The sequence below is a fragment of the Chaetodon auriga genome, chromosome 3, assembly GCF_051107435.1.
Source record: "Chaetodon auriga isolate fChaAug3 chromosome 3, fChaAug3.hap1, whole genome shotgun sequence".
Classification (NCBI taxonomy): domain Eukaryota; kingdom Metazoa; phylum Chordata; class Actinopteri; order Chaetodontiformes; family Chaetodontidae; genus Chaetodon; species Chaetodon auriga.
The window spans coordinates 11,921,908-11,945,589 of record NC_135076.1 but is presented as its reverse complement, the minus strand read 5'-3'; the positions used below and the strand labels follow the sequence as shown (position 1 = coordinate 11,945,589).

Genomic DNA, 23,682 nt, shown 5'->3' with positions numbered 1-23,682 from the left:
GATCTTAATCACTCAGTAGGTGACAGAAGGCCAAAAGATCCCTCTTTTATTCTATATAACTAATTCTGTTCAGTCTTTAAATCCAAGCTGCTACAACAAACCTCAAGGAATAACTTGATTTTCACCCTGATGTTATACATTTGCTTTGGACTCTTAACCTAAGTATTTCTAAAGTCCTGGCTGCAGCTCTGTAAGCACACTGGTTTTGTCAAGTATGTGTGAATCAGATTTGAGTGGGGAGAGATGTGGTCGTACTGTCTACTCTTATTCTCTAAGAGTGACATATGGACAGATTTCAATGTGTGTACTGGCTTTGTTTCTTTAATGTTCACAAAGACGGTTCAGTTTCATGATTCGTGCTAATAAGGAAAGCTATGTTGCTACATGTAGCCCTCTGATGATGAAATCCTATGAACCGGTCTGTCAGACATCTGACTTCTGGACCTTCATCACAACATATCACATGAACACATTTTATCCCAACTAAAGCCAGCAGAACTGACTGTCTCTATGAACTACAAAACAGAGGCTGTTTCCAATTTTCAGATATAATCTTTATGTATTTAACATGTCACTGAACTAATCCAAATGGTGTCATCTACTGAATCCCGATCTGTTTAAGTGTTTCTGTCCCAAGTTAACCATGTTGATATCGTTCCCGTCCAGGACTATTGAAGTGGTCAGAGGTTATTCCCTGCAGCTGCTGCTACTCACAGTTCATCTGTTAGTCGTCTCTTTTCTTTCACCTTCAAAGTCTTCAACAGGACTGTGTGTCAAGCCATGGTCCAGGGACCCCAAGGTGGATCATTGTGAATGCTGAGTGCAGTCAGTACAGGCAGGGTGTTTCTGAATGGAGCTACAGTGTCGCTATGTGGCATGTAAGAGCAACTGCAGTTTCAGCACTGGTTTCGTAAAAGATTAGTGGTTTCATCCCAAATTTCCTGGAAATGACTCTGTAATTTGGTTCTAATTACACAGAAATGTTACAGAGGAATGGAAGCAATGGAAGAAGGAGTATTCAGATCCTTCACTTCAGCAAAATACTGTGCTCGAAAAATACTCTGTTACAAGTTACTGCATTGAAAATGTTACTAGGGAGAAGTAACAGTACTCAGTGCATAAATATTTCCACTGTGACTGTTGTACCTTGATGTATCAGTTTTTTACTGCTGTACTTGGTTGAGGTGGAGGTCATTTTGAACAGTTTTGTTAAGGCCTGCAAATACTGGTTATTTCCATTATGACTTAATCGACTGATTATTAGTTATTATCATAAGCAAAATATTTTTGTATGCAAAAATCTCAGCTGTGCAATAACACTATTTATTATCCATATTGGCAACAGTACTTTTATAAACTGTATATTTTGTGCATGTACATAGTCCTAGTCTTTTTCAGGTGCAATACAACATATGTCATTAAGAGCAATAGTCCTTTTTTATTGCAGTAGGATTTCTATGGCATTTACTATTGTTTTTATAATCTGTACAAATGTACATACACATATTTTTTTCCTGCTCTGTATCCTGTACACTTTTTATTTTGACTTCTTTATGCCACTGTGCTTGCTCTTTGTAATACTTGCTGGCTGTAATGACTAAAATTCGCCGGTGTGATACAAATAAAGTCTTATCTTTCTATATCCTCCCTCCTTCAAATTTGGTCCGCTGAACTTCTGCTGAATTCCTGCCGAGCAGCTCTTTTCTTTGCGTGGAAAACTACTGACTTAATGTGGTGTAACCTTGATGAAAAGACTGTGTTGTCTGGGAAAATGAGCAGCTGTCGTAAAGAACAGGTTTTTAGTGTGTGTTTGTATAAAACGGTCGAGACAACCCACACAGGCAGTCCTCCATTATGAAGGACTGCATTTGTCTGAGAAGACATACAGTATATTTTCATGCAGCGTGTGTGTCTTCTCCTACAGGATAATGAAGACTCTCCGGACTTAATAGTGTTTATTCATCACAAGAACACTATCTAGCAGCGCAGACCTCCACTCAAGTCCAGTTCATGGCAGTCATATATAGCAAGTAGATGAAGAAATAGTGGTAGGAGGAGGAGAAGAGGTGGAAAAGCAGATGTTTTTTGAACTTCCAGGGAGGAGTTTTCAAAGAAGCAGCGTGAACAGAGGATAAGTGATTCTGCAAGATTGTGAATGTAACAATCATGACATAGAGTTTAGATGATGATTGGGATTACAGTGGGAGGGAATACAAACAGGCCCACTACCAGAGCCGGAGGGAAAAAGCTAACTCTTTCTGGGTTTGTTCAGTTATTCAGTGAGAGAATCACCTTCCACCACCAAGATGTTTCAAGAGTCAGTGTCGGGGTCATGCATCAGGACAAACAAAGGAAAGGTGAGGTGTGCATGGTGCGGAGGGACTCATGCATACACACAATGTTGTGGAAATGATAGAGTGAAATCCTGCCACAGTGGAGGACAACATAGTGCCGCTTTTCAAGGCTGTGCTGTGCAAAGGTAAGCGAGAGATGTACAAAGATACACATTCATGAAGCAGGTTATGAAGGTCTAGTTTGATGAAAAGAACACACTGAATTGTCATGTTAGGTCAGCCTGCATAGAAACTAAATGTAATAAAGCTTTAAACCTCAGTGCTGCAAACAAAAGAAAATCCAAACTAAACTAATGTGGGGATGAGGAGCAGATGGAGATATGGGTGGAGGAGCTCAGGTGAGGGGAATGATGTGAATGAAACACAAGAGGATGGAAGGAGCTGATTGGCTGGGGAGAACATGGGAACAGAGCAGGGCTAACGCAGGCAGATGCAGGCCAGGTGTGGGGACAAAGTGTGGAGGGAAACAGCTAATCAACAAAAATCAATCAAGCAATCAGCCAGCAAATTATAAAGAAAAAAAAAAAAAGAGAGAGAGAGAGCCAGCCATCAGAGCCACGCAGAGCTTCCTTCATCCTTTGTAAACTACTGCTCTGTTTGGTTTGTGTGTGTTTTCATCTCACAGACCTTGCTCTGTCAGAGTTCCCTGACATCAACGTGCAAGATGTGAGATGCATCATAAGAAACTACAAAGGCTTTGTCGAGAAAACAAGCATATGAAAATGACATTTTTGTTTCCATTTAGTTCAAAATAACATTTTTTGGTTCCTAAAACTTAACCTTAATCCTGAGTTAACCTTAACCTTAACGTTAAAGGTATATTTCAGGTCTAGAAAATAATATCTAAATAGTCATAGTAATATACTTTAAACAGCAATATGATAAAGAAACATTAAATTATAATTATGATGGTAAGTTCACTTGAATTAAGCTTGCAGTATAAAAAACTACTAGTTTATTCGGAGTATGCTTAAAAGTACGCTTTCATAAACTAAAGATTAACTGTATATGCGTCTGTGTGTGTGTGTGTGTGTGTGTGTGGACTCTGTATACTTCAAAACATACTTTCATAAACTAAAAACTGGGCCAAATTAGTCCCAACCATTAAATTAGTATACTTACAAGTACACCTGGGAAATGCACTAGACACTTATTCAAGTATACTTATACATGTGAACTTGAAGTACTGTATACTTCTTTTATGTGGAAGCTGCAGAACACATCATATGTATTGTTGGAAATGTAATTCAGAGGGAGACACTATATTATGTTAGAAATATGTTATTATTCAGTAGTAATATTATTATTTAATTGTGTTATAATTAGGCCCCAATTTACTCACTGTGAATTATTTCCTTTTTCTTTGTATTCATGTATTTTCCTGTATTTATGTGAACGTGTAAATCATGCTCCTTAGTCTGAACACGGTGACATTCTACCTGATAAGACAGACACCAGATGTGCCCACAGACTCCTCTCTTATCTGTCAAGGTTAAGTCTGTCTTGTTAGATTCACGCCTTGAAACCAACACACACACATCTTTTGTATTATATTTCAGTTAGTTCACGTGAACTTTGGTCGTCTTGTTCACGTCAGAGATAACTGGCCAATGAGTGATCGCATCTAGGTCCAACCTCTATACGGGGCAAGTGCCAGCCCAAGAAGATAAAATGTGTATACATCCGTAAGTCTGGGCTCGTTCTGACTGAGATCCTGGGAGAGCTGTGTCACTTCAAGCCCAGCGCTGCCTTGCTTTACCTGTGATCTGAATAAACTTCACATCTGTGAACTAAAGATTTCTCCTGTCTTGTTCTGGGGCTTCCAACAAAAGAATCGGGCTAAAAAATATATATGAGGCAGGGCAGGAATGGAGTTTAGGATCACCACTGAACACAGCACAGGACTGTCAGGATGAAATTTATTTTTTTGTTGCTTTTTGATTTGTTTTGCTTTTCTACAGTCCAATCAGAATTCAGATCATCTTACACCTTGACTCTACGCCCTCCCATCCAGTAGGTGGCGAACCGCTTTTTTTTTTTTAAGTGAAAGCAGAAGAAGAAACAGCTGTCTTGGAAACCTGTCGGCACCAGGTTAGCTACCTGACTTGGCTGGGAATTGTACATTTAATCCTGCAAGGCGTGCTTAATTCATCGGAATTCATCTACGCGAACGTTTCAGGTAACAAAACAGTCAGTTCGCCGGTATTGTCAGGGCTTTTCACGGTGTTTCTCATCAGCTAGCATTAGCGTTAGCTTAAACTTTAACGTTGGCCTTTGGTTGAGTGTCCAGTGTTATGTAGCTAATAAGCAGCTCAACACTTTATATTCTGTAATATTATCGTAGGAATTAGTTTGATATGGATTTTGCCAAAACGTTAGATACAGTCATGTTTGTGTCATTGTAGTCTCCTGTGTTGATCCGAGTTTGTGGGACACTTCATGAAAACACAGGTGACAGTTAGACTTGTCGACAGGACATTTAATCATTCAAAGTTAAGTCATACCTCCATTATATTTTCTCCGTCTCTCATTAAGACACGTTTGCATCTGTATGGTGTCTTCTTAAAGATCAAAGTTGTTTTGATCATGGTTTGACATAGTCACTGAAGATAGTGTCTGTTCCTCAAAACCTTATAGGAAAATGGGTAAACAGCCAATGAAGAGGAAGCACAGGGACTCGTTAACGTCAAGTGACGACGATGAGAAGGTAAGGAGGCAATCAGGAGTGTTTACATCTGCTGTTAGGGGAAGGTACGGAAGCCCTGAAGGGCGAGGGAGATAAAATTCAGATGGTCCGTTTTCAAAGTCTGCTCCAAATTGTTTTCTGTCCTGTGTGTATGACTTCAACTCTTATTTCAATCTATGTTAATTTATTTATGAAAAACATTTGGAATTTTTGCTTGGAAACCTACTAAAAGTAATAAATTAATTGTCTAAATTTCGGATCTTGTCTCACTGTATACATTGCCATATTGGCCGAACTGTTTCTGTCAGCAAGCGCTTCCTCTGTACACTTAACAAGCTGTTCAAAAGAGAGTTTCCCTCATTTTCTGTTCATTTTCTCAGGGATCCAAGGAACAAGATGCTACCAAAGACTGCCAGAGTGCCGGAAGGAAGCAAGATGGAAACAGTCAGGAAAGGTTAGACACAGTATACGTGACCTTTAACAACAAATTAATGTTGAAATTTCTTAGTTGAAGCTGATTCACGTAATTGATGTTATTAATGATCTCAGATTGGGATATTTTTCTGTTCTTTTACATGTAGCTGTGCAGAAAAATGGGAAAATTGTGCTTTTCCTACCATTAACGACGTCTCCCACAGCACCCATCAGATCAAAAAGCCTCTACTGGCAAAAAAACAAGCAACAGACCGCGAAACCAGAACAGAAAGTGTCTCTTTGCCATTCCATGGGGGACACTGCTCTAGTAAAGCAAAACATTTTATTTCAGGGAAATATTACACTGCCAGAGGGAATGAGACTGTGGAAAGAGGATCCTCAAAGCCCTTTAACACCAACAACGCAGTTACTCAGAGAAAAGAGGAGTCGTCTAAAGGCAAGAGACATGAAAAGTCTTCCCAGAGGAGCTCAGACACATTAAAAAAGCAGCTAATGAGTCCCAGTCTGGTTTCTGCTGAGCAGAAAGCACGTGCACAGAATGTACTGAGCAGGAGGTGTAGAGCTGAGAAGCCACAAAGGACTGGAAAAGACAGCAAGCCCATCAAGTCCAGGGAACCGAGCAAGACCTCCTACATCTGCAAGAATTCTGTATGGCAGAAGAGAGAGGAGGTGGCCAAGCAGAAGCACCAGCAGCATCTAGAAGACAAGTGGAAGGTTACAAAGCGACTGTGTGCACCAGCAAAAACTCCTTCATCTACCACAAAGCAGTCTTCCGCTTCAGGCAAGCACACTACCTCAGTCAGTAGCTCACATACGATGAAGAACGTCACATCAGTCCCACAGAATGTCACATTAGAGTCACACAAAACGGCAAAGCCATCGTCTGCTCAGCAACAAGCACGTCCAGTCGCATCACCACTGCCTGCTGATTTTAAGATACCAAAAATAGTTCCACCAAGGCCAGTACGTTGTGCCGGTGATGGCAGTGATGCTCCTACTGCAAGCAGAAATCTCAAACACAAGACTGAACTTTCAAAAACTGGGTCCACAGTAAGCAGCTCCAAGCCGGGAACTGTCCAACCAGCTCACGGCTGTTTGGATGCTGCTCGTAGTTTTTCACCTGAAGGAGAAGATGAGAGGTCATCTTTGTCAGGCTGCCCCCCAGCTACGCTTGATGCAGTCACTGAGCCGTGGTGTGACCAGGTAACAAAAAGCATCATTCGTTCAATCTGAACAAGTCAGTGTTTTACATTTATTGCTTTTCTTTAATGAAATGATTTTCTAATGGAAACATTTTGTCTCGTATAATAACAATACATCACTATTTCATTGTTGCAGTGGTCAAAATGGCAGAGAGGATGTTTGTATTTTGTTTGTTTTAAAGTATGTTTTCCTGTAGATGCAGGTGGTTGAAGAGCTTCACCTTGCCCGCTCTGAGAAGAGACTGGAGGTGAAGGTGATGCAGAGCTATGGGGAACTCACCTGTATGGACATAGTCCCTCCAGAAGAGGGAGCTGCAAGCACACAGTGTAAGTTTAATTGTTTTCCTGGGAGATAGTAAATTGGAAACACTCCATAATTTGCACGTTTCTAAGTGTAAAATCTAAACTGTTTGTGAAACGCAGCCTCAAATGACCACACAGGGGCACTTTAAACTAAGCTCAAAACTGTATGCCTTGTACTGCCCCCACATTTAGTTTGATTTACATGAAACAGATCATTTGAAACTGAACTTTTTTCCCTTTTTACAGGTGAACAGCCCCCTCGCAATCACCTAATCCTTGTTTTGGACACCAACATTCTTCTCAGCCACCTGGATTATGTGAAAAAGATAGAGTCTCACGGCCTTGGAGGTGTTTGAGATGATTTTAATACTTGATGTTTCTTGCAGATCGATTTATGCTTGTTTCATATGTTATATAATGAAGCCTCTTGTTTAGTTTTATGTTTGCTCTCATTTCCTGCCCTTACATTTTCCCAACCATTTAAATTACTTGAGTTTTTTTTGGTCAAGTTCTGATACAATAGCCGCAGCACACTGTGTAGCAGGATGACAGTCTAACTATGCAGAGGAGATCACGCCGACAAACATCATAATGAGACATGATGATTTAAAAAAAAAACGTAATCTGAGAAAATTTAAAATCTAATTTCCACATTTTTTGAGATTTACTTCTCACCACCATGAAATGCACTGATGAAATATGGATTCACTGCTGCTTGCTTTCTCCTCACTTCATGTTCTTTTAGCCATGGGCTTCCCTGTAGTCCTGATCCCCTGGGTGGTGCTTCAGGAGATGGATTCCCTGAAGAAAAACCTGTCGGGTTCTGTGGCACACCTTGCCGTTCATGCCATCTCGTACATTTACAACTCTTTGAAGAGCCGGAAACCTCACCTCTGGGGGCAGTCCATGCAGCAGGCCGCCAAGAGCAGCAGTGAGTGCCGGTTTAAGGAAAATGTGGGGATTTTAAGTGCATTTCCAGGAATTTATTACAACCAAGGATGGAACCTAAATGTTAATGGTGTTTACTGTCTCCTTAACCTGTCTGAAAGCCCGTATGAGAGCTCTACTGGGAACTGTTGGGTGTTATTTTAGACAAAAACATGAAGGCTGAGCAGGTGAATATAAATGTCACTGTTGGTTACAAAAGAGAGAACGCATGAACATCACAGGAATTACAGGCGAAACAATAAGCACTGAAGGGGAAAGCTGTCTTTTCAGCACAATACAATCATCTAAGCCATCATATCAACACTTCAGTCCCTGTGGGATATCTGCCTGTAAAGTGAGCTTGTAAGAGCCTGGTCATTGACTTCTAAATGATTATATTGAGATGATTTTACATGATTTATTTTGGTAGTCTGTTATTGAGCAGGGCCTTTCTCTCATTTATAGTATAGTGTTTGAGGTGTGGGAGCTGACAGCCTGTCATTCCATGAATTGGTCAGTGTTTGACATGTATACTCTGCATAAAGGGTCAGCACCTATATAGGACTTCTCCACACACACACACACACACACACACACACACACACACACACACACGGCAATAGCAACAGATGCCTAAGGTCACTTTAACAGGTGGACAGCAATTCGTGGCCCACTTTACCTCCTGAGTTCCAGCTGCCCAACACTAACTTAAACACTAGGTGGCAGTAACAGCAAGCTGGTCTCCCAGAATTCATCGTCACAAGATACACTGTGTGCATCTCAAGGACAGGTTTCACCCATGCATAGGCTAACCCACTTCTTAGCTGCTTCTGCTACAGACCAGGCATTCATTTCTCACCAGTGGTTTTAGTATCTCTCAAAAAGATGTGCAATAAACACAATTTTGTTTACTATTTCTAAGTATAGACCTGAAATGTCCATATCGTGTTCTTCATCTTTGAATCTTCCTCCTCGTCTTTCAAAGAAAGAAAGGACATGCTTTGCTCTGTTGTACAGTACAGTAACACGCTTACCACTGAATTAACCATGCCTCTCATCCTTATATGTCTCTCACTCTTGTCCTCCTCTCCCTTCCTCATTTGTCTTCCTTGTCCCCAGATGGTCTGAATGCTGAGAATAATGATGACAGAGTGCTGCAGTGCTGTCTGCAATACCAGAGTCTGTACCCAGATTGTGCTCTCATCCTATGCACGTGAGTTCCCCCTCCCCCTACGATCTGCTGCTGCTGCCGCCGCTGCTGCTGCTGCTGCTGCAGAGTGTGTGTCCTCTGCAAATAATGCACATGCATGTGACTGTGAGCGGGTCCAGCCAGATAGTTCCAGTTGGGATGAAAGAAAGAGAGGGCCAGACAGAGTAATTGAGCAAGAATAGAAGTGCTGAGCAGGGAATTCTGAGTTTGGTTCAGGGGATTTTTTTGGCTTACGTAGTGGAGTGGAGTGGAGTCGTGCCATTGTATTGTTTCACTTTATTTTTCCTTGTGACCCATTTCTTTGTCTGCCACTATTTCCAGACGCTGTTACTGATGATTTTACTAAATTGAAGGAGAAATTGTGCAGACGTTGAATTACTCATATACTTCTGTATTCTGTGTTACTCACCGATCTTCCCACCCGGACTGCTGTAAAATAGATGTGACTGAGTTATCTTAATGTTGCATTGTGTTATCATTGCCATATAGAGTCTGATTAAAAGCATGTCATTCCCTCTTTCCTCTATAGTAATGATAAGAACCTGTGCAGTAAGGCCCTCCTGAGTGGGGTGAGGGCCTTCAGCAAGAATGACTTGGAGGCAGAGTTTGGGAAATCCAGACATGGCTTTCAAAACATTAAGCCTCACGTCACCCCTCAGGTCTCATCACCAATGCTGAGCACGAACTGTACATCAGTCCAGCCACAAAGGCAGGAGAGAACAGACCTTTCTGTAGGACTCCGAGAGAAAGGTGAGCCAGGGATTAATGTGTTCTTCTTGCAAAACAGGAAATTACTTGGCACATTGCGTCATCGTCTAACAGTTAACTGCACATACCGTCCGTGCACTCTCCATATCTGTCCACCCCTTCCACTTTTCCTGTTTGCTTCACTTTAGGCAGCATTTTAGCAGTTGTAACAAAGTGACAGCTAACTCACACACTCAGTGGACACTTAGTTTGCTGCACGTACATGCATGTACTGTTGTGTCAAGGATAGGTGCCATCCGGCATTATGTGTTTATTTTGTGTCTCTACTCATAAACAGTATGTATGTATGTAACTGATCACAGATGACAAGCAGCCGAGCACATGTCTCAGTGGATGCATTTCTCAGCTGCAAGACTGCCTGCAAGAGGTGCTGTCTGATGTGTTAGAGGCTGAGATGAAGGCTGCTTATGACGACCTCTGGCTAGAGGTATAACAGAGTTTTGGAATTTCATTTTCTGTTTTAGACTATGTTTTAATTACTGTAAACATAGAAAATTAATGTCAGGTATTCATAAAATGATTACAAGCGCTTATTTTGGTTAGTCTTTGCATGAGTTATAGAGGTTTTATTGGTCATTTTAGATCCGATTTTTGTGTTCTGTGGGAAAATTCATGGATCAGATCTGTTCTTGTGTGCTAAGGGGGGTCTGGGTAACATACAGATGGGCCAGATTGATTGTCATTTTGAGCATTGCAGGTTTTCTTTATTTTTCATGTTCGCTCTTCATTGTGTTTTCTTTTAACAGATAGTTTATCTAAAACCACCCTGGACTCTTCATGATGTCCTGCTCTGTTTGAAAAAGCACTGGATTGCTGTCTTTGGGCAAATTGTCCCACGCAAGAAGCTGCAGACTGTTGTAAATCTCATCAAATTCTTCAACTCAGGTATTGCATGTAGGTCAAAGTATTATTATGTATTTCAGTGATTTCCAGCAGTCTTCTAATGAGGACACATTTTTAGAATGTTTTGTTCTTGCGAACAACAACAGGCTTTTTTAATTGTTTAATTATATCTTCCCCCAGTCACAGATTTCCAGTGCAGTCTTGTTTTTTTATCTGAAATCTTGTTGTAGTTGACATACATACATAAAAATAATATATAGATGTGGAATAATAGTTATAAAAAGTGAAAATTCAAGCAGATAATACATAAAAACAGATAACAGTGGACTGTCTGGGCAGGTAGATGTCTCGAAATGTAGGTCACTGTAAACAGTCTTGTCTGTCTTGGCCATTGTCCAGACACAGCAGCACTCAGTGTGCAGTTGTATAATAACTTCAGAAACATAACCAAGTAGCTCAGAAACTAGTACAAAGATGAATATGCAACTCAGTGAGGAAGTGAGCCACGTTGTTCAGACAGCCAAACCAAGTCAGTTTAGCAAGCAGCTCTTCTTTACAGCTGTGTGATTTCTGTGACTCACACTGTTTGCAGTCTATAAACTCCAAGTCCTCAACATGTTAACCTCTTAAATTGTTTTATTTGCCATATTGCCTGTTCATAGGATTTAAGAAAGCTCGATAACTGTGTAGTGTCCATGAAAACAATTGATGGCAATTTCTAAGGAGCTCATTTCATTTTAATTTGAAAAGGCCCCAATGATACTCTGTGAGACACAAGAGCAGAAATATTCACACGTGTGAAAACGGCCAAGCTCAGCTCCCCGAGGTGCCTGAATGCAAAGATATTCTTTGTTCTGCTGACAGTGGTGCTGAGGTACTGAGTCATCCCCCAGATAAAAGCCTTACTCCACTTGGTGTGACGTTGTCTGCCCTGCACTGCGCTAGAACCCTACAGAACTACATAAAGAATCAGGTCATCTGCTAAAACGGGACGCTCAAATGTGTGTCAGAAAGATGCTGAGTTGCCCACTGCAGCACTTCGTGCTCTGGATCTAATTACATTATGCTTACAGTGCTCTGTGTGTGTGCGTGTGTGTTCAGTCTCTCTCCGTCCACCTGTGAGGGGCTGACTGCTACAGCAGTGGCACAATACTTTTTAATCCATCCAAGAATGTTAATAGCTACAACAATGGAGTTTTGCCCTTGCTCTGTGTATCCTTGGTACACAAGTGTGATTTAGGATTCCTTGGTACCACGCAGCCTGGCTCTGTGCCAAAACTGTGAGAGTAGGACGAGGAGGAGGAGGAGGAGGAGGAGGAGGAGGAGGAAGAGAAGGAGGGATAAACTGTATGTGAGGCTAAAAACAAAATCTAAGAGTGGAAAAGTACTGCATGCAATTTCCTGCTCTCTCTTGAGCAGGCGGTGAGTGTGTTGCTATACTTATGAGGTCAGGCCTTTTACAGCCTCCTAGAAAGTGACCAAAGCTGCATTTTAGGGCGAGAGTTGGACTTGCTTCAAGTCAAGTTAAGTCATGGCTAGGATGGCGTCGCCTGTCATGGGGCCCAGTAAATTTATGGCGGCACAGCCTGACAGGTCCGAACATCATGTAATGCTCATCCAGCTTTTGGCACATTTTACTGTTTACTGATGCCCAGGTGACAGTTAGGGTTATGTATGGGTATGTGTCTGTTATGATAAGGCACAAGGGATTGATGTTTGTCTATACAATGTCCTTTCAGTCACAGCAAAAATAACATCATGCAGTGTGGTGTGCACAGAGTTTTGCAAGTCTCAGAACAGAGCTGGTCATAAGACACACACCCAAAAGCTCACAGTCAGTCTGAGCTGACTTGTTTTTGACCACAGTGTCTCACCGCCTGGCTGTTTTTTTTTGTTTTTTTTTCCATCTTTGTATTCATAACAGTCCTTCTCACAAGGTTACACATACAAAACATCCCCTCTTGAAAAAGGTGTTTGCTGTTCAAGCAGCACCCCTTCCCTTTAGCTGGCTGAGTACATTGTACGTCCACCTTTATGTGCATCTGTCTGCAGTCGTGTGATGGCCCACATGTGTCTCTCATGTGTTTATTCAGGTGAAACAGTGGATTGTAGCGCTATCGAAGAAGCCCTCCAAGAAGCTAAGGAGCTTGTGACAGCATTTGAGAAAAGTTCAAGCCGTGTTCCAAGTGCCCTCGCCCGAATGGACAACATTTTTAATAAGGAAGAACCGCAGGTCAGCCAGGAGCAAATTTGATCTGCAGTGTCTGAATTGTGCTGGTTTGGAAGCACAGAAATGCACAAACATATTTTTATACGTATAATACACATTGTACATAATGATATTTTTCCGTGTGTATAATATTAAAATCTGTGTGTGTGTGTGTGTGTGTGTGTAGGGGGAATCACCTGCCTGTGATGTCGTCATGAGTGATGATGATGAAGACAAACAGCCCATGTCTGTCCAGTTCTCTCACCAGGAAGTGTGGACCCTGTTTGAGAACATGTGGTCTAACGTGGTTCAAATAAGGTGGGTGGAACAGGGATTAGATGATCAGACTGCAGAGAAGTGCTGAGGTTGATCAACAGTTGTTACGAGGGAAGCTCCTAATGACTAATTACCCTGAGGAAGATTAAACACAAGTTCAAACTTAGTCTATCTGACCAGACCAAACGGGAGAAATTCTGGTCAAGTGTTCCCCGTCTTTATGGACCCTGTTGTCCCTTGTTTTTGTGTCTAATGGGGACACCAGCTGGTCCAGTGTTGAGCAGCCAGCTACTGCTAAATGGGCTGCAATCTAATCCCTCCAAGCGTTTGCACGGCGTCAAATTACATCCACTAAAAGTGCTTCTTTTTGTCGCTGACAGACTCAGATTGTTATTCTAAGTGTCTGATAGCATCATGGGAAGGATCCCTACAGAAAAAAGCCTTTTAATTAAAGGCTGCATTGCTTTTTGTTTAGCCAGAAAACAGCCATTACACCACTCTCACCAAAGCCACCAGACTCCATTTACAGAAACGGGAATTTTATCATCATAAAACACACTTCACTCAGCTCGACATAAACAAAACTCACCAAAGCCATCTGGGATGTTTTCCAACAATCACCAACTCTGGTTTGGTCAAAATAAACCGCTAATTCACTGAATCATAAGAGGAGCGAGACAGGGCAGACAGCGAGGGGAAGCGGCGTGTAGAGCTGGAGTATTTTCACATGTGACTCAGGAATTATTTTCTCTGGACATTATGAATGGAGAGATTTAAATACTGGACTTCAACAGATTTTCACGGTAACACCTGGATAATAGAAACCCTACCGTGCGTTCTGAACACATCATCCTGTAACCTAAATGTGCACATTGAGAAAATAATAAGTTGAACAAACCATTGTTTCTGGTGCCGAGCAGCGAGGGTTCAGTGTTTAATGGACTGGTCTACTCAGCTTTTTGTGGATTTTCACTAAAAATGCCTTGATTATATTTAATGGCACAAAGCACTTTGTTTCCTCCTGAACTTTTATATCATCTTACACTCAAACGTTGTTGTGTCTTCTGCAATGAGACCCCGTTCTGCACAGTGAACCAGGCCTCTCCCAACCAGAACAGTTCAGAAGACCCTTCTTCGAATAAACTAGAGGGAATTTGCAGGAACAACACTTTGGAGGTTGTTTATTTTGGTATTTCTTTTGTTTTTTCTTCCACCCCGCTGATCCCAAGCTCATTTTTTTCTGTCATGTTTCAGCGGGGAAGTGTTCAGAGCACTGGGCTTTGACCTTGTCACTAGACAGAGCGCTCAGCCAGTGGGAGGTCCGCCGCCACCACAGGACGCCTTGGTCTGTTTGCACAATCTGTCCTCCATGGTCTCACAGCTGCTCCAAGCCCTGAGCAGGTAACCCGGCCCACTCATGTCACTGCTGTCAGTCTGAACATACCACCAGACACTCTGCCTGTCAGCCGCTACGCTCTCTGTGTCAAGTTTGTGGTGATGAACTCAAATGAATTATCATTATGTCTCTATTTCCATCAGCTCATTGTTTCAGTTTTCCAACCAGCAGTTGTGTTGTTTTGGTCCACTTGCTGCTGTCATAGTGACATTTTAAGCAGCTGTAAAATTTGAATTATTCTCATTCTTTTGCAGAGCGTCTTAGCGCTTTGTCGTTGCTTTTGTGATACCCAAAGCACATCCATATCATTGACCTCGTTGCCTTTTTTGTCAACAGATTTGTCAGCTTTGGAGTATAATACACTTTATTATAAGGTATGGCTGTGTAAAACAAACTGGGTGTGGATTAAGATGGGTAGCAGGTTAGTGTGGGCAGAGAGGGTGAACACATCATATCTCTGCAACTTTGTGCTCTGCTTGTTTAACAGGTTTTTGAGAAATTGATCATACTGTCTCCCTTTTGTTGCACTTATAGATTAAGAGCGCTGTTGTTGACTCCAGTAAAATGAATCCTGAAGTGTGTGTCATTCCCCTCTGTGTGTTTGACGAGCTCAGACCAGGCCTCACACAAACACACTATCAGACAGACAGACAGGCAGCACACTGACTGGCTGTTGTCTTCTTTATTTCTGTTATGTCGATGACACCTTATCAGTGTCATTGACATCAATTTCATCATGCTCCCATATCGAGATCGTTTTATTGCCCAGCCCTACTGCACACTACCTGGTGAACATAGTGGAACAACTAGCAGCTAAAGAACCAGATATTTGGTTGAGAGCAAAAAACACATAAAAAACAGAGCTGTTGTTTGACTTGCATTGGCCAAGAGGCCAGAAACACAACTCCGAATACATAATAGTGCTGCAGGATGTGTAAATAAGCAACTGTCAAAATAAAAGGCGATGACTTGTCAGTGTTGTGCACACAGCTTCTTACTGCGGTTTTAAAGTCTGAAAATGGCATAATGTCCAACTACTACTGCTTTCAGTTAGCAGCTGTTCCCTCTATACAAAACTTAAACCATGATTACCGAAGTGAAAACTGCATCCATATACAGTGTTGTAGACTTGGTCCTTGGTGGGCCATGAATTGCAGTTTTAATATGTTTAAGGGGCCTGGGAATAAATTGAAGTCTAAAAGGAGGTTTTTGAGCAGGCACCTCTGAGTGCTCCTCTTGCGACATCCTGCATGCCTTTTGTGTCGATCTCTATTGATCACCCCCACTTGTCTTTCTTTGTTAAAGCCTCTGACATAACCTCCCTCATTCCTTCATTGGAGTGCCTCACCCGTGTGCGCGTGTGTAGTATGCTTTCGTAGCTCTTGGCATGTACAGTTGGTCAGGCTGTAATCTGCTTGACCTTGTAGCTTTGCCTTATCACCTTTCCCATGACGCAGCAGCAGACAGCTCCACTTCTGACTGCGCCTTTGAGAAGAAAAATGCCAACAGCTATCCTCCCGTAGGCTTCAACAGTGTGCTGTGGCGTCTGAAAATATTTGTACTTGCCTACTTTTCCCACTGATCTGAACACATCACCCATCAGTCGCGGTGGTAATCACAACAGGGCAAGAAGATGAGTTGATCCTCGGTTCAATGAGGAATTTCCACCATAAAGGGTTGATGCCGTTGCGTGATGAGTTATCAGAGGAGCTCTTATTGGGTTGTGTGCTCATCATCTATCTTCTTTGGTGATGCATGTTTCTCAGGCATGCTGTCACATACTTTAACCCTTGGTCATTGATGAGTCACACTGCTGTCATGGCAGATGCAAGAAAACATCCCACAATTCAGAACCTGTCAGCTGACTTAATATAATCTAAACACTTAAGAAAGATGGCTAGACTTCAGTAATCTGGCTACTGGAGGTAGCTGTTCTTCACACTCTCTTTTGTTCTCTCTCTCTTACATCTCTCAGATATAATACCTCCCAACATCACACGGACATGTGGTCCAGTCAGGCAGTACACGTTCACAGTGACATTTGGGCCTCTTTGAAGGCAGAGGAAAATAAACTCCTGACATCCAAAGGGCAAAGTGTCTGTTGATCTCTGTTTCATCCAGGTGTCACTCTGAACTCCTACTCTCTCGCTTGAAGTGATGGGACCATGAAATAAACAATAAATTGGCACTTTCAATTAGTTAAAGTTGACACTGAAATCAGGACACGCTCAGTACATGAACCAAGACGTGTTCATACAGAAAGCACGTGACGGTGCATAGCCTGTACAATTGTTGAAAAGGGTGCTGAGAATTTGGACAATAATGATTTAATTACAAGACAAGGTTGTTTTAAGATACTTAACCTGCAGAGAAATGGTGCTTAAGTCGAGCAGTGTATTCTCAGCTCAGTGGCTATAAAACTGGCAAAACAGGCCTCTCAGATCATAAGGCACTAAACCCCTAAGTATCCCAAGTGCACTTCATTACCACTTAAGCCCTCTAGGCCTCTGTAGCTCCCCTGTTTATTGTGTTTGCCATACAGTATTTGACTCAGATGGTTCTTTATTGCCAGGTGTTTTGTTAGATCTGAAATGTGTGTGTTTTGATTTGATAGCATGCGTTTAGCACATCAGGCGATGCTTATCTATCATTTCCTGTTGACAGTGTGGCGTTACAGACAGCATACCTGTAGCTGCTGAAGTAGGTCATAGTGTGACGTTAATCAACCTGAAGAGGAGCAGTGTCCTCAAACAGGCGCTCAGTGATGAGGCATCTATATGTTATTGCTTTGGATTTGTAAAGCTAAGCACAGTTTCATTGCAGCGTGCTTGATTGGAGTCAGCCCTTTCCTCTGATCGGTTCAAATGGACACGCTTGCCTGTGCTCGTTAGCCGATTTAGTCGAAGCTGTGGAGCCTTGAGAGCACACTGGTCTCTGACTGTGCTCATATATGCTTACCGCTCTCACTGGGCTTCCTGTGCTTATCGAACTTGTGTATGCTGTAAGTATTTTGTTAACCTTTTTTTTGGGCATCTTCAATAAACCGGTGGAGCTGCACTAACAGATGCCTCTGCAGTCGTCTTTTAGAAAAAGCCTTGTAGTGCAATGCTGCATTTCTTCACTGTGGATACTTTGTGTGCACATCTTTGCACTTATCTACACACATGCATGTGTGTGCTGGGCTGCTGAAGCACAGTTGCCTTGGAGACAGCCAGACTCATTTTCACATGTTTGAGCAGAGCTATGACTCACTCTGTACAGGCTATGTCTCTCTCTCTGTCTCTCTCTCCCTCATTTTTCTCCTTCTGTGGACACTAGATATGGATAATTTAGGACTCTGCTCATATTCTATTCCTCATTCTTCACTCCTTCGCTGTCATTACTTACTCTCTTTTTGTCTGTTGATTTGTTTTTTTCCAGGGTCTTTGGGGCATTTCTGTTGCGTGTGTGGTGATGGATGGAAGAATAGATTGAAAGCATTCAAATGCTGTGCATTAAAATATGTTGTGGAGCTCTTGTGTTCAGACTGAAGTAGTACATGTGATTGTATTAGAAGAAATGGTTGAATCTGGGGGAGTTCAGAATAAAAAGTGATGCTTCAAACTTTTCAAGTGTCACCTGGAGGAGAAGTCATCTCTAACGTGTGTGTTTTTGTTCATCCCAGTGTCGTGTCCTCAGCCCCTGGTTTACAGGAAGTCCAAGCGCTGCTGAGCGTCTTCCACTCTAATGCGGTGGGTGCCACTTCACCGTTACTGCAGCAGCATTAGATAGATGCTGTTAATTAAAACCGTTTGACCTTTCTGCACCGCCGTGGTCTTTGTTGTGTGAGGCTCACCTTCATTTTCAGCCGAGCTCACGTTGTGTTTCAGATTCTGAACGTGGATTCCAGATTGACAGCCAACGACCTTCTTGATTGTGTGTCACAACAAGACTACAGGTAGGACACACACACACACACACACACACACACACACACACACACACACACGCACTATAGTAGCAATAATAATATTGTTGACACTGAGCGTTTAAATGGTGACTTCTGGCGCTACAGCTGGAATGTCAGCGGTCTTAATTATCACGTATGACAGGAATTAAGTAGGTTTTAGCATCCGGGACTAGCCGAGACTAAGTTTCCGTCACTTTTCTCTTGAATTGACCGCATTAAAACTGAAAAACAAATCCAGCGCCACCTCGATTTGACACGCTCCCTCTGAGTTTGATGTGCAGTGACTTTCTTCTGACCAGATATCGCAATCAAACATTCTCAGGAGCTCTGAGCTCTAGCGCTCGTTGCCGCAGCATGCCCGGGCAGGTAGGTGTGTTGTTTTTCCAGCGTCATGGCTCTCACTCTATTACAATCGCCCTCCTCATAGATATCCCCAGCAGAGCTCTGACAATAGCGGTGGCCATGTCAACAATTCCAAACAATCGGGCCACTCATTATTGACTTGTCTTTGAGGGAATGCTTAACAGATCTTTGTATGTTTAGAATCCACGAGGCTCACCGCATTAACCACCGGACTGGCGTATAATGGGACTGCTGTGCCCTCGTGCAGTCGCCTGGATCACATATCAGTTGTTTTTATCAGCTGTTGAAACATAATGGCACACACATTGTCTTGTGGGGTCAGGATTTCTGAATTGCTGCTGGAATTCTCTTTCAGGCGGCAGTGTGAAGCAGTGACAAATGTTTAGTCACCAGTTGCCTTTTGTTCAAACCACAGAGGTTAAACATTGCATGGACCGCTCCCACATGAACTCCCATTATCGCTCATCAGGTAAAGGAAGTGGTGAGCGTAGCTGGGATCACAGCTGGAGAGAGTTACGTGTCTCTGAACGCTTGGGTGTTGTGGATTTCATCTATCTTAAACAGTTTATTTCAACCTGCATTCTGCCTGTATGACAGATGTATGTTGCTACGTATTCTACAGATTATTTTCCATCTATTATGTCCTCTCTTAGTGCCTGATGACTTCATGGCCTGATAGACAATATTGACCTCACTAATGTAATGCCTGATTTTAAAGCTCTTTCAATTATTCTCTTCTAGATCAAGAGGAATGAATAATTCAGAACTAGTACTGTGGCTGTAGCGTAGCTGTATTGCTAATGTCTGAAGTATGATCACCAGAACGTCCAATCAGATGAAACCAAAGGCTTATTTAGTATTAAAGACAACATCTGCTGTGTCACTTGGTGGAAGAGCTTTGCGGGCACTTACCGGTCACGTCATCCCGGCTTTTGTAACAACAGGTCACCGCTGAAAGATAGCGTTAAGCTGACCGTGTTGTGATTGTAAATATTTTATTTGTTACATTCACCGTGAAGTGATGCAGGCCGTTACTTAGTCGGCGCATTATCCGTGGCGTTAAATATTTGATTTCTGCGCTCGGCGCCGTGGTGTGATGTCATGAGTTACATAAGGCCTTCGGGAGGCCGTTTCCAGGAGCGTGTTCGGTCATCAACAGGCAGCTTTCAGCACAAGAGGGCTTCAGCAGCACGGAAGAGATGCCAGTTGCCATTTTGCTAACACCTGGCTTCTTTTCACCTGTGGATGACATGCCAGACGGCTGTCAGTGAGCCGTGGCTAAGCTGAAGTGAGACGAATTGCCTCAGTTGTGAGATATCACCTCTTGCATTGTACGTGAGTCCGAGCTCACGTGTTACGTCGGTGTGTAATACGCATATCATTTCTTACTTAATTCACAGGCTCAGACACACAACCTCAAACAGCAGCTCCTCCTCCACATCAGTCTCCCCTTAAGCAGAATCTTATATCCTAATATTTACACATTAGTTTTATGTAACTAAGTCAAACAGCATGACCAGGGGGGAACACCGTCCTACTGTTTGACAAAAGTAATCAACCTACAAGGAACAGCACACAGCCGAATGGAGGAAAGCCTCAGGCCTCACATTAGTTCAATTTCTGTTCTTTTTATTCAAATGCACAGCGAAGAGAAACGGCTTTGGGTGTGATTAGATCACTTTCAATGAAAAATGGGCTCTAGCCGTATTAGAAATAGAGGAGCAGACATTTCTTCCGTCCTATTACTGAAGTCTAATACTATTTCATCATTATTAATTGGACTGCTCCAAAAAGCCCTCGCAAGTCTTTGTATGTCAAACGTTTTAGACTCAGCCCAGTGTCACCTTGTTACCATTAACTGGCTTTCCTTCATGAGCCTGTCCGTAAGGCTGAGCCACGCTGTTCAGGTCAGTGTTTGCTTCCAGATGAGCGTCATATAGGAAAACTGCCTCAGCCTGAGCTCAGATCTTATTGCACCCTTTGATAATGCGATTTGTGAAAAGCCGCACTATCAGTCAGATTTCAGTGCAAAACCCATCACAGCATAATTGTTGGCGATGAAAGAAGGGAAGCGCTGTTCACGTTAGCTTGTGCTTATTATCAAACCTCATTCAAACAGAAGATGCTAATACTTCCGGATAGCCAGTTAGCAATGTTCTCTAAAAGGTGCCCTCCTGCACATCAGCATCAGCATCTTAGTTGGGTCGGAGGGTGAACAACTGGAGGTCTTCTGTTCAGTGCAACATGATTGGCTTGACACTAATCAGCTACTTCATGTAAACACATCATGTGGTTGTTCATTCAGTGCGAATCGTTGCCTTCTCTGGGGACGTCCATTAAGTACCTGCCACACACATCCAGGCTGTTACGTAACACAGAAGCAGCGCCGCTCTCCCTCTTTGTGTATACATTGTGGATCGGGGTCAGTGACTCTGTGCACTGCTCATGTGCGTCACCGACTGCGTGTGACTGCATTCAGAGGTTCTTCATGCCAGAGCTCGACATGGCCAGTGTGTCAGGAATGAGATTGTAGCTGTCGATGCCGATAGGAAGCCTTTCACACAGTCCCTCTGTCCATGGAGCATGCTGGAGTGCAAAAACCAGACCATTTGTGGTAGACCAGCACATTCTGGGAGCAGCCTAAACCTGCCATTTCCACAGGTTATGAAAACACACAGCTGCACTGTTGGATGAAGAAGGGGAAGTGGACGGATGGGTGTAGGGTGCAAACACTGCTCTTTCTTTCCCTCGTCTCTCCCCCGGCAGTTACATAACGTTCCAATGGAAACAAAGCAGAGGAGGAAACAAACAAGCAACAAGCTCCCTCACTGTCTCCGCTGCTAAGCTGCCGCTGCCAAGGCTGTAGCCTGTAGACAGTTGTTTGTGTTCTCCGTGAAGACCTGTTGTGTGTTTTCCTCGTGCGTTTGTAACTACGTGGACGTATGTGTTGTTGTAACCAGAAAAATGTAATTCGGCTGGTGGAAAGTGTTCATGAATAGCTGCAGTTGAGACCCTTCTGGAAGCTGCAGAGGCCACAGAGGCTCTTTTGTCTGGCGTTGACATTCTGTGCTGAACATGATCAGCAGGCAGAAAGTTCTGTTGTCTGTGAAGAGAGGTCTGGGTTCATCCAAATAGTACGATGTGAAGTTGCATAATCCTCCACTGGACAGTTTATGGTTAGGTTTCAGTGGTTATTGCGGCTCATATGAGTAAATTCCTGGGGTATAAAACACACTGAGCTTAAACCAGGGTAGATAAACTCAAGCAGCAGATTTTGGCCTTTGTCAAACCTCTAAATAGGATGACTTGAGAAGTCACTTCATCAAAATACTAAAATGTGCACTACATGAAGCCACATCTCTGTACAGGAGAGTATACAAAGAGTCTTCACACCTTTGACATGAAGTGAGAAGAGTGCATACCTGTACATTGGTGAAACCAAATAATCACTCCATAGATGCATGACAACGTAGAAGAGCAAAGGCAGCAATTCAGGATTCAGTGGGAATAAGAAAGTCTTCCTTATCATTTATTAAGAGGTTAAAATGTAATCTGCTCTCACCTGAGTCCCACACATGTTCAGTCCATACAAAGATCCAAATACAGAAGAAAAACCACTACTGTTCCAGCTTTGAGAGGAATATCTAATGGATCTCCTTTCTTTGTTCTCAGGGACAAGCTGAGAGTAGGTTGGAGCAAATTCGTGGAACTGAAAGGGATGCTGGATTGTTGCATTGAGACCACGGGTCAACACACCTCCTTCCCCATGTTGTCCTGATTGGACTGGCTGGAGTCTGCAGAGCAGCCAGAAGATGCCCTGAGTGATTTGATGACTTGAAGTAAAAACTGTCTTACATCTGTCGACTGGAGCAGTTTGACCTTTTTTCATTTGTATACAAATGTTCCTCGTGGCACATTGTTTTGTTTGCCTGAATGAATGGACGTGTGTGTGTGTGTGTGTGTGTGTGTTCTCCAATCTTCTGTAATATTCCTTAATGTTTTTATATCTGCTGTCAAATCACGACTGAGCAGCCATGATGCATTTTTTTAGCCTTCACAGGACATTTCATGTTTCGGTTCAGTCAGTCTAGAAACATTTATGCACTTTTTATTATTTTGTGAAATTAAATAACATTGGTTTTCATTAATTTGCTCCAATCTTTAACAGTACTCACCTGGCCCACTGTTGTGTTTTATGACTACAGTTAACCGCATTTTAATGTTCACTATTTTTCAGTTCTTTCCTCTTTATTTATGATCGTTCAACTTCACCTCAGCTTCAGAACAGTGTTGGTTTCCAAGTATTTAGTCCCTGCTTCCTGTAGCACGTGGCTCATGTGCTGCTTTTTTTCCTGTGACGGTCAGGTGCGTCAGCAGAGATTAGAGGCTAACTTGTGAATGAGCACAGGGTGGGGATTTAATAATCTGACTGGCCGTCAGTGATGTCTGGGGTCATGCAGATGCAGCCAGCCCAGCTGGTCCTCTTTCAATACTCCACGAGTGCCTGTCGTCATCCCTTCCTGCCGAGGTCTGTTAGCCAGCTTAGTATAATCTCCCCTAAAAGATACTTAGAGGAGCAGAAAAAAACCTGGCTTAGTGTGGTCGTCCCTGAGGAAAACCACGGCAATGAAAGCTTAGACAGCAGCGTCCAGGACACAGTAATTACTCATCGGTTAGAGCAGGATGAGGGCGAGACGAGGCGGCAGCAAAGACTAAGTTTAGGATCAGAAAATCAGCTGTTGGGAATTTTATCTAAGACTT

At 42.7% G+C, this 23,682-nt stretch overlaps 1 protein-coding gene across 3 annotated transcripts; it reads left to right on the top strand.

Moving 5' to 3' along the window:
* Positions 1-4,395: 4,395 nt before the first annotated feature.
* Positions 4,396-23,090, top strand: swt1 (SWT1 RNA endoribonuclease homolog). 3 transcript variants are annotated; one of them, XM_076724336.1, is made up of 17 exons: positions 4,396-4,533; positions 4,992-5,061; positions 5,421-5,494; positions 5,622-6,678; positions 6,875-7,004; positions 7,227-7,328; positions 7,726-7,911; positions 9,027-9,120; positions 9,647-9,867; positions 10,188-10,312; positions 10,632-10,770; positions 12,822-12,961; positions 13,125-13,255; positions 14,468-14,614; positions 18,274-18,340; positions 18,479-18,546; positions 22,594-23,090. In XM_076724336.1, the coding sequence occupies exons 2-17, from the start codon at positions 4,996-4,998 to the stop codon at positions 22,697-22,699; spliced, it is 2,853 nt and encodes a 950-aa protein (XP_076580451.1). In that variant the 5' UTR covers positions 4,396-4,533; positions 4,992-4,995; the 3' UTR covers positions 22,700-23,090. The 3 variants fall into 3 exon arrangements, with proteins under 3 accessions (XP_076580451.1, XP_076580442.1, XP_076580460.1); XM_076724327.1 differs by having other exon boundaries at positions 10,632-10,779; positions 22,594-23,084; XM_076724345.1 differs by having other exon boundaries at positions 4,467-4,533; positions 5,807-6,678; positions 10,632-10,779; positions 22,594-23,084.
* The last annotated feature ends 592 nt before the right edge of the window (positions 23,091-23,682 follow it).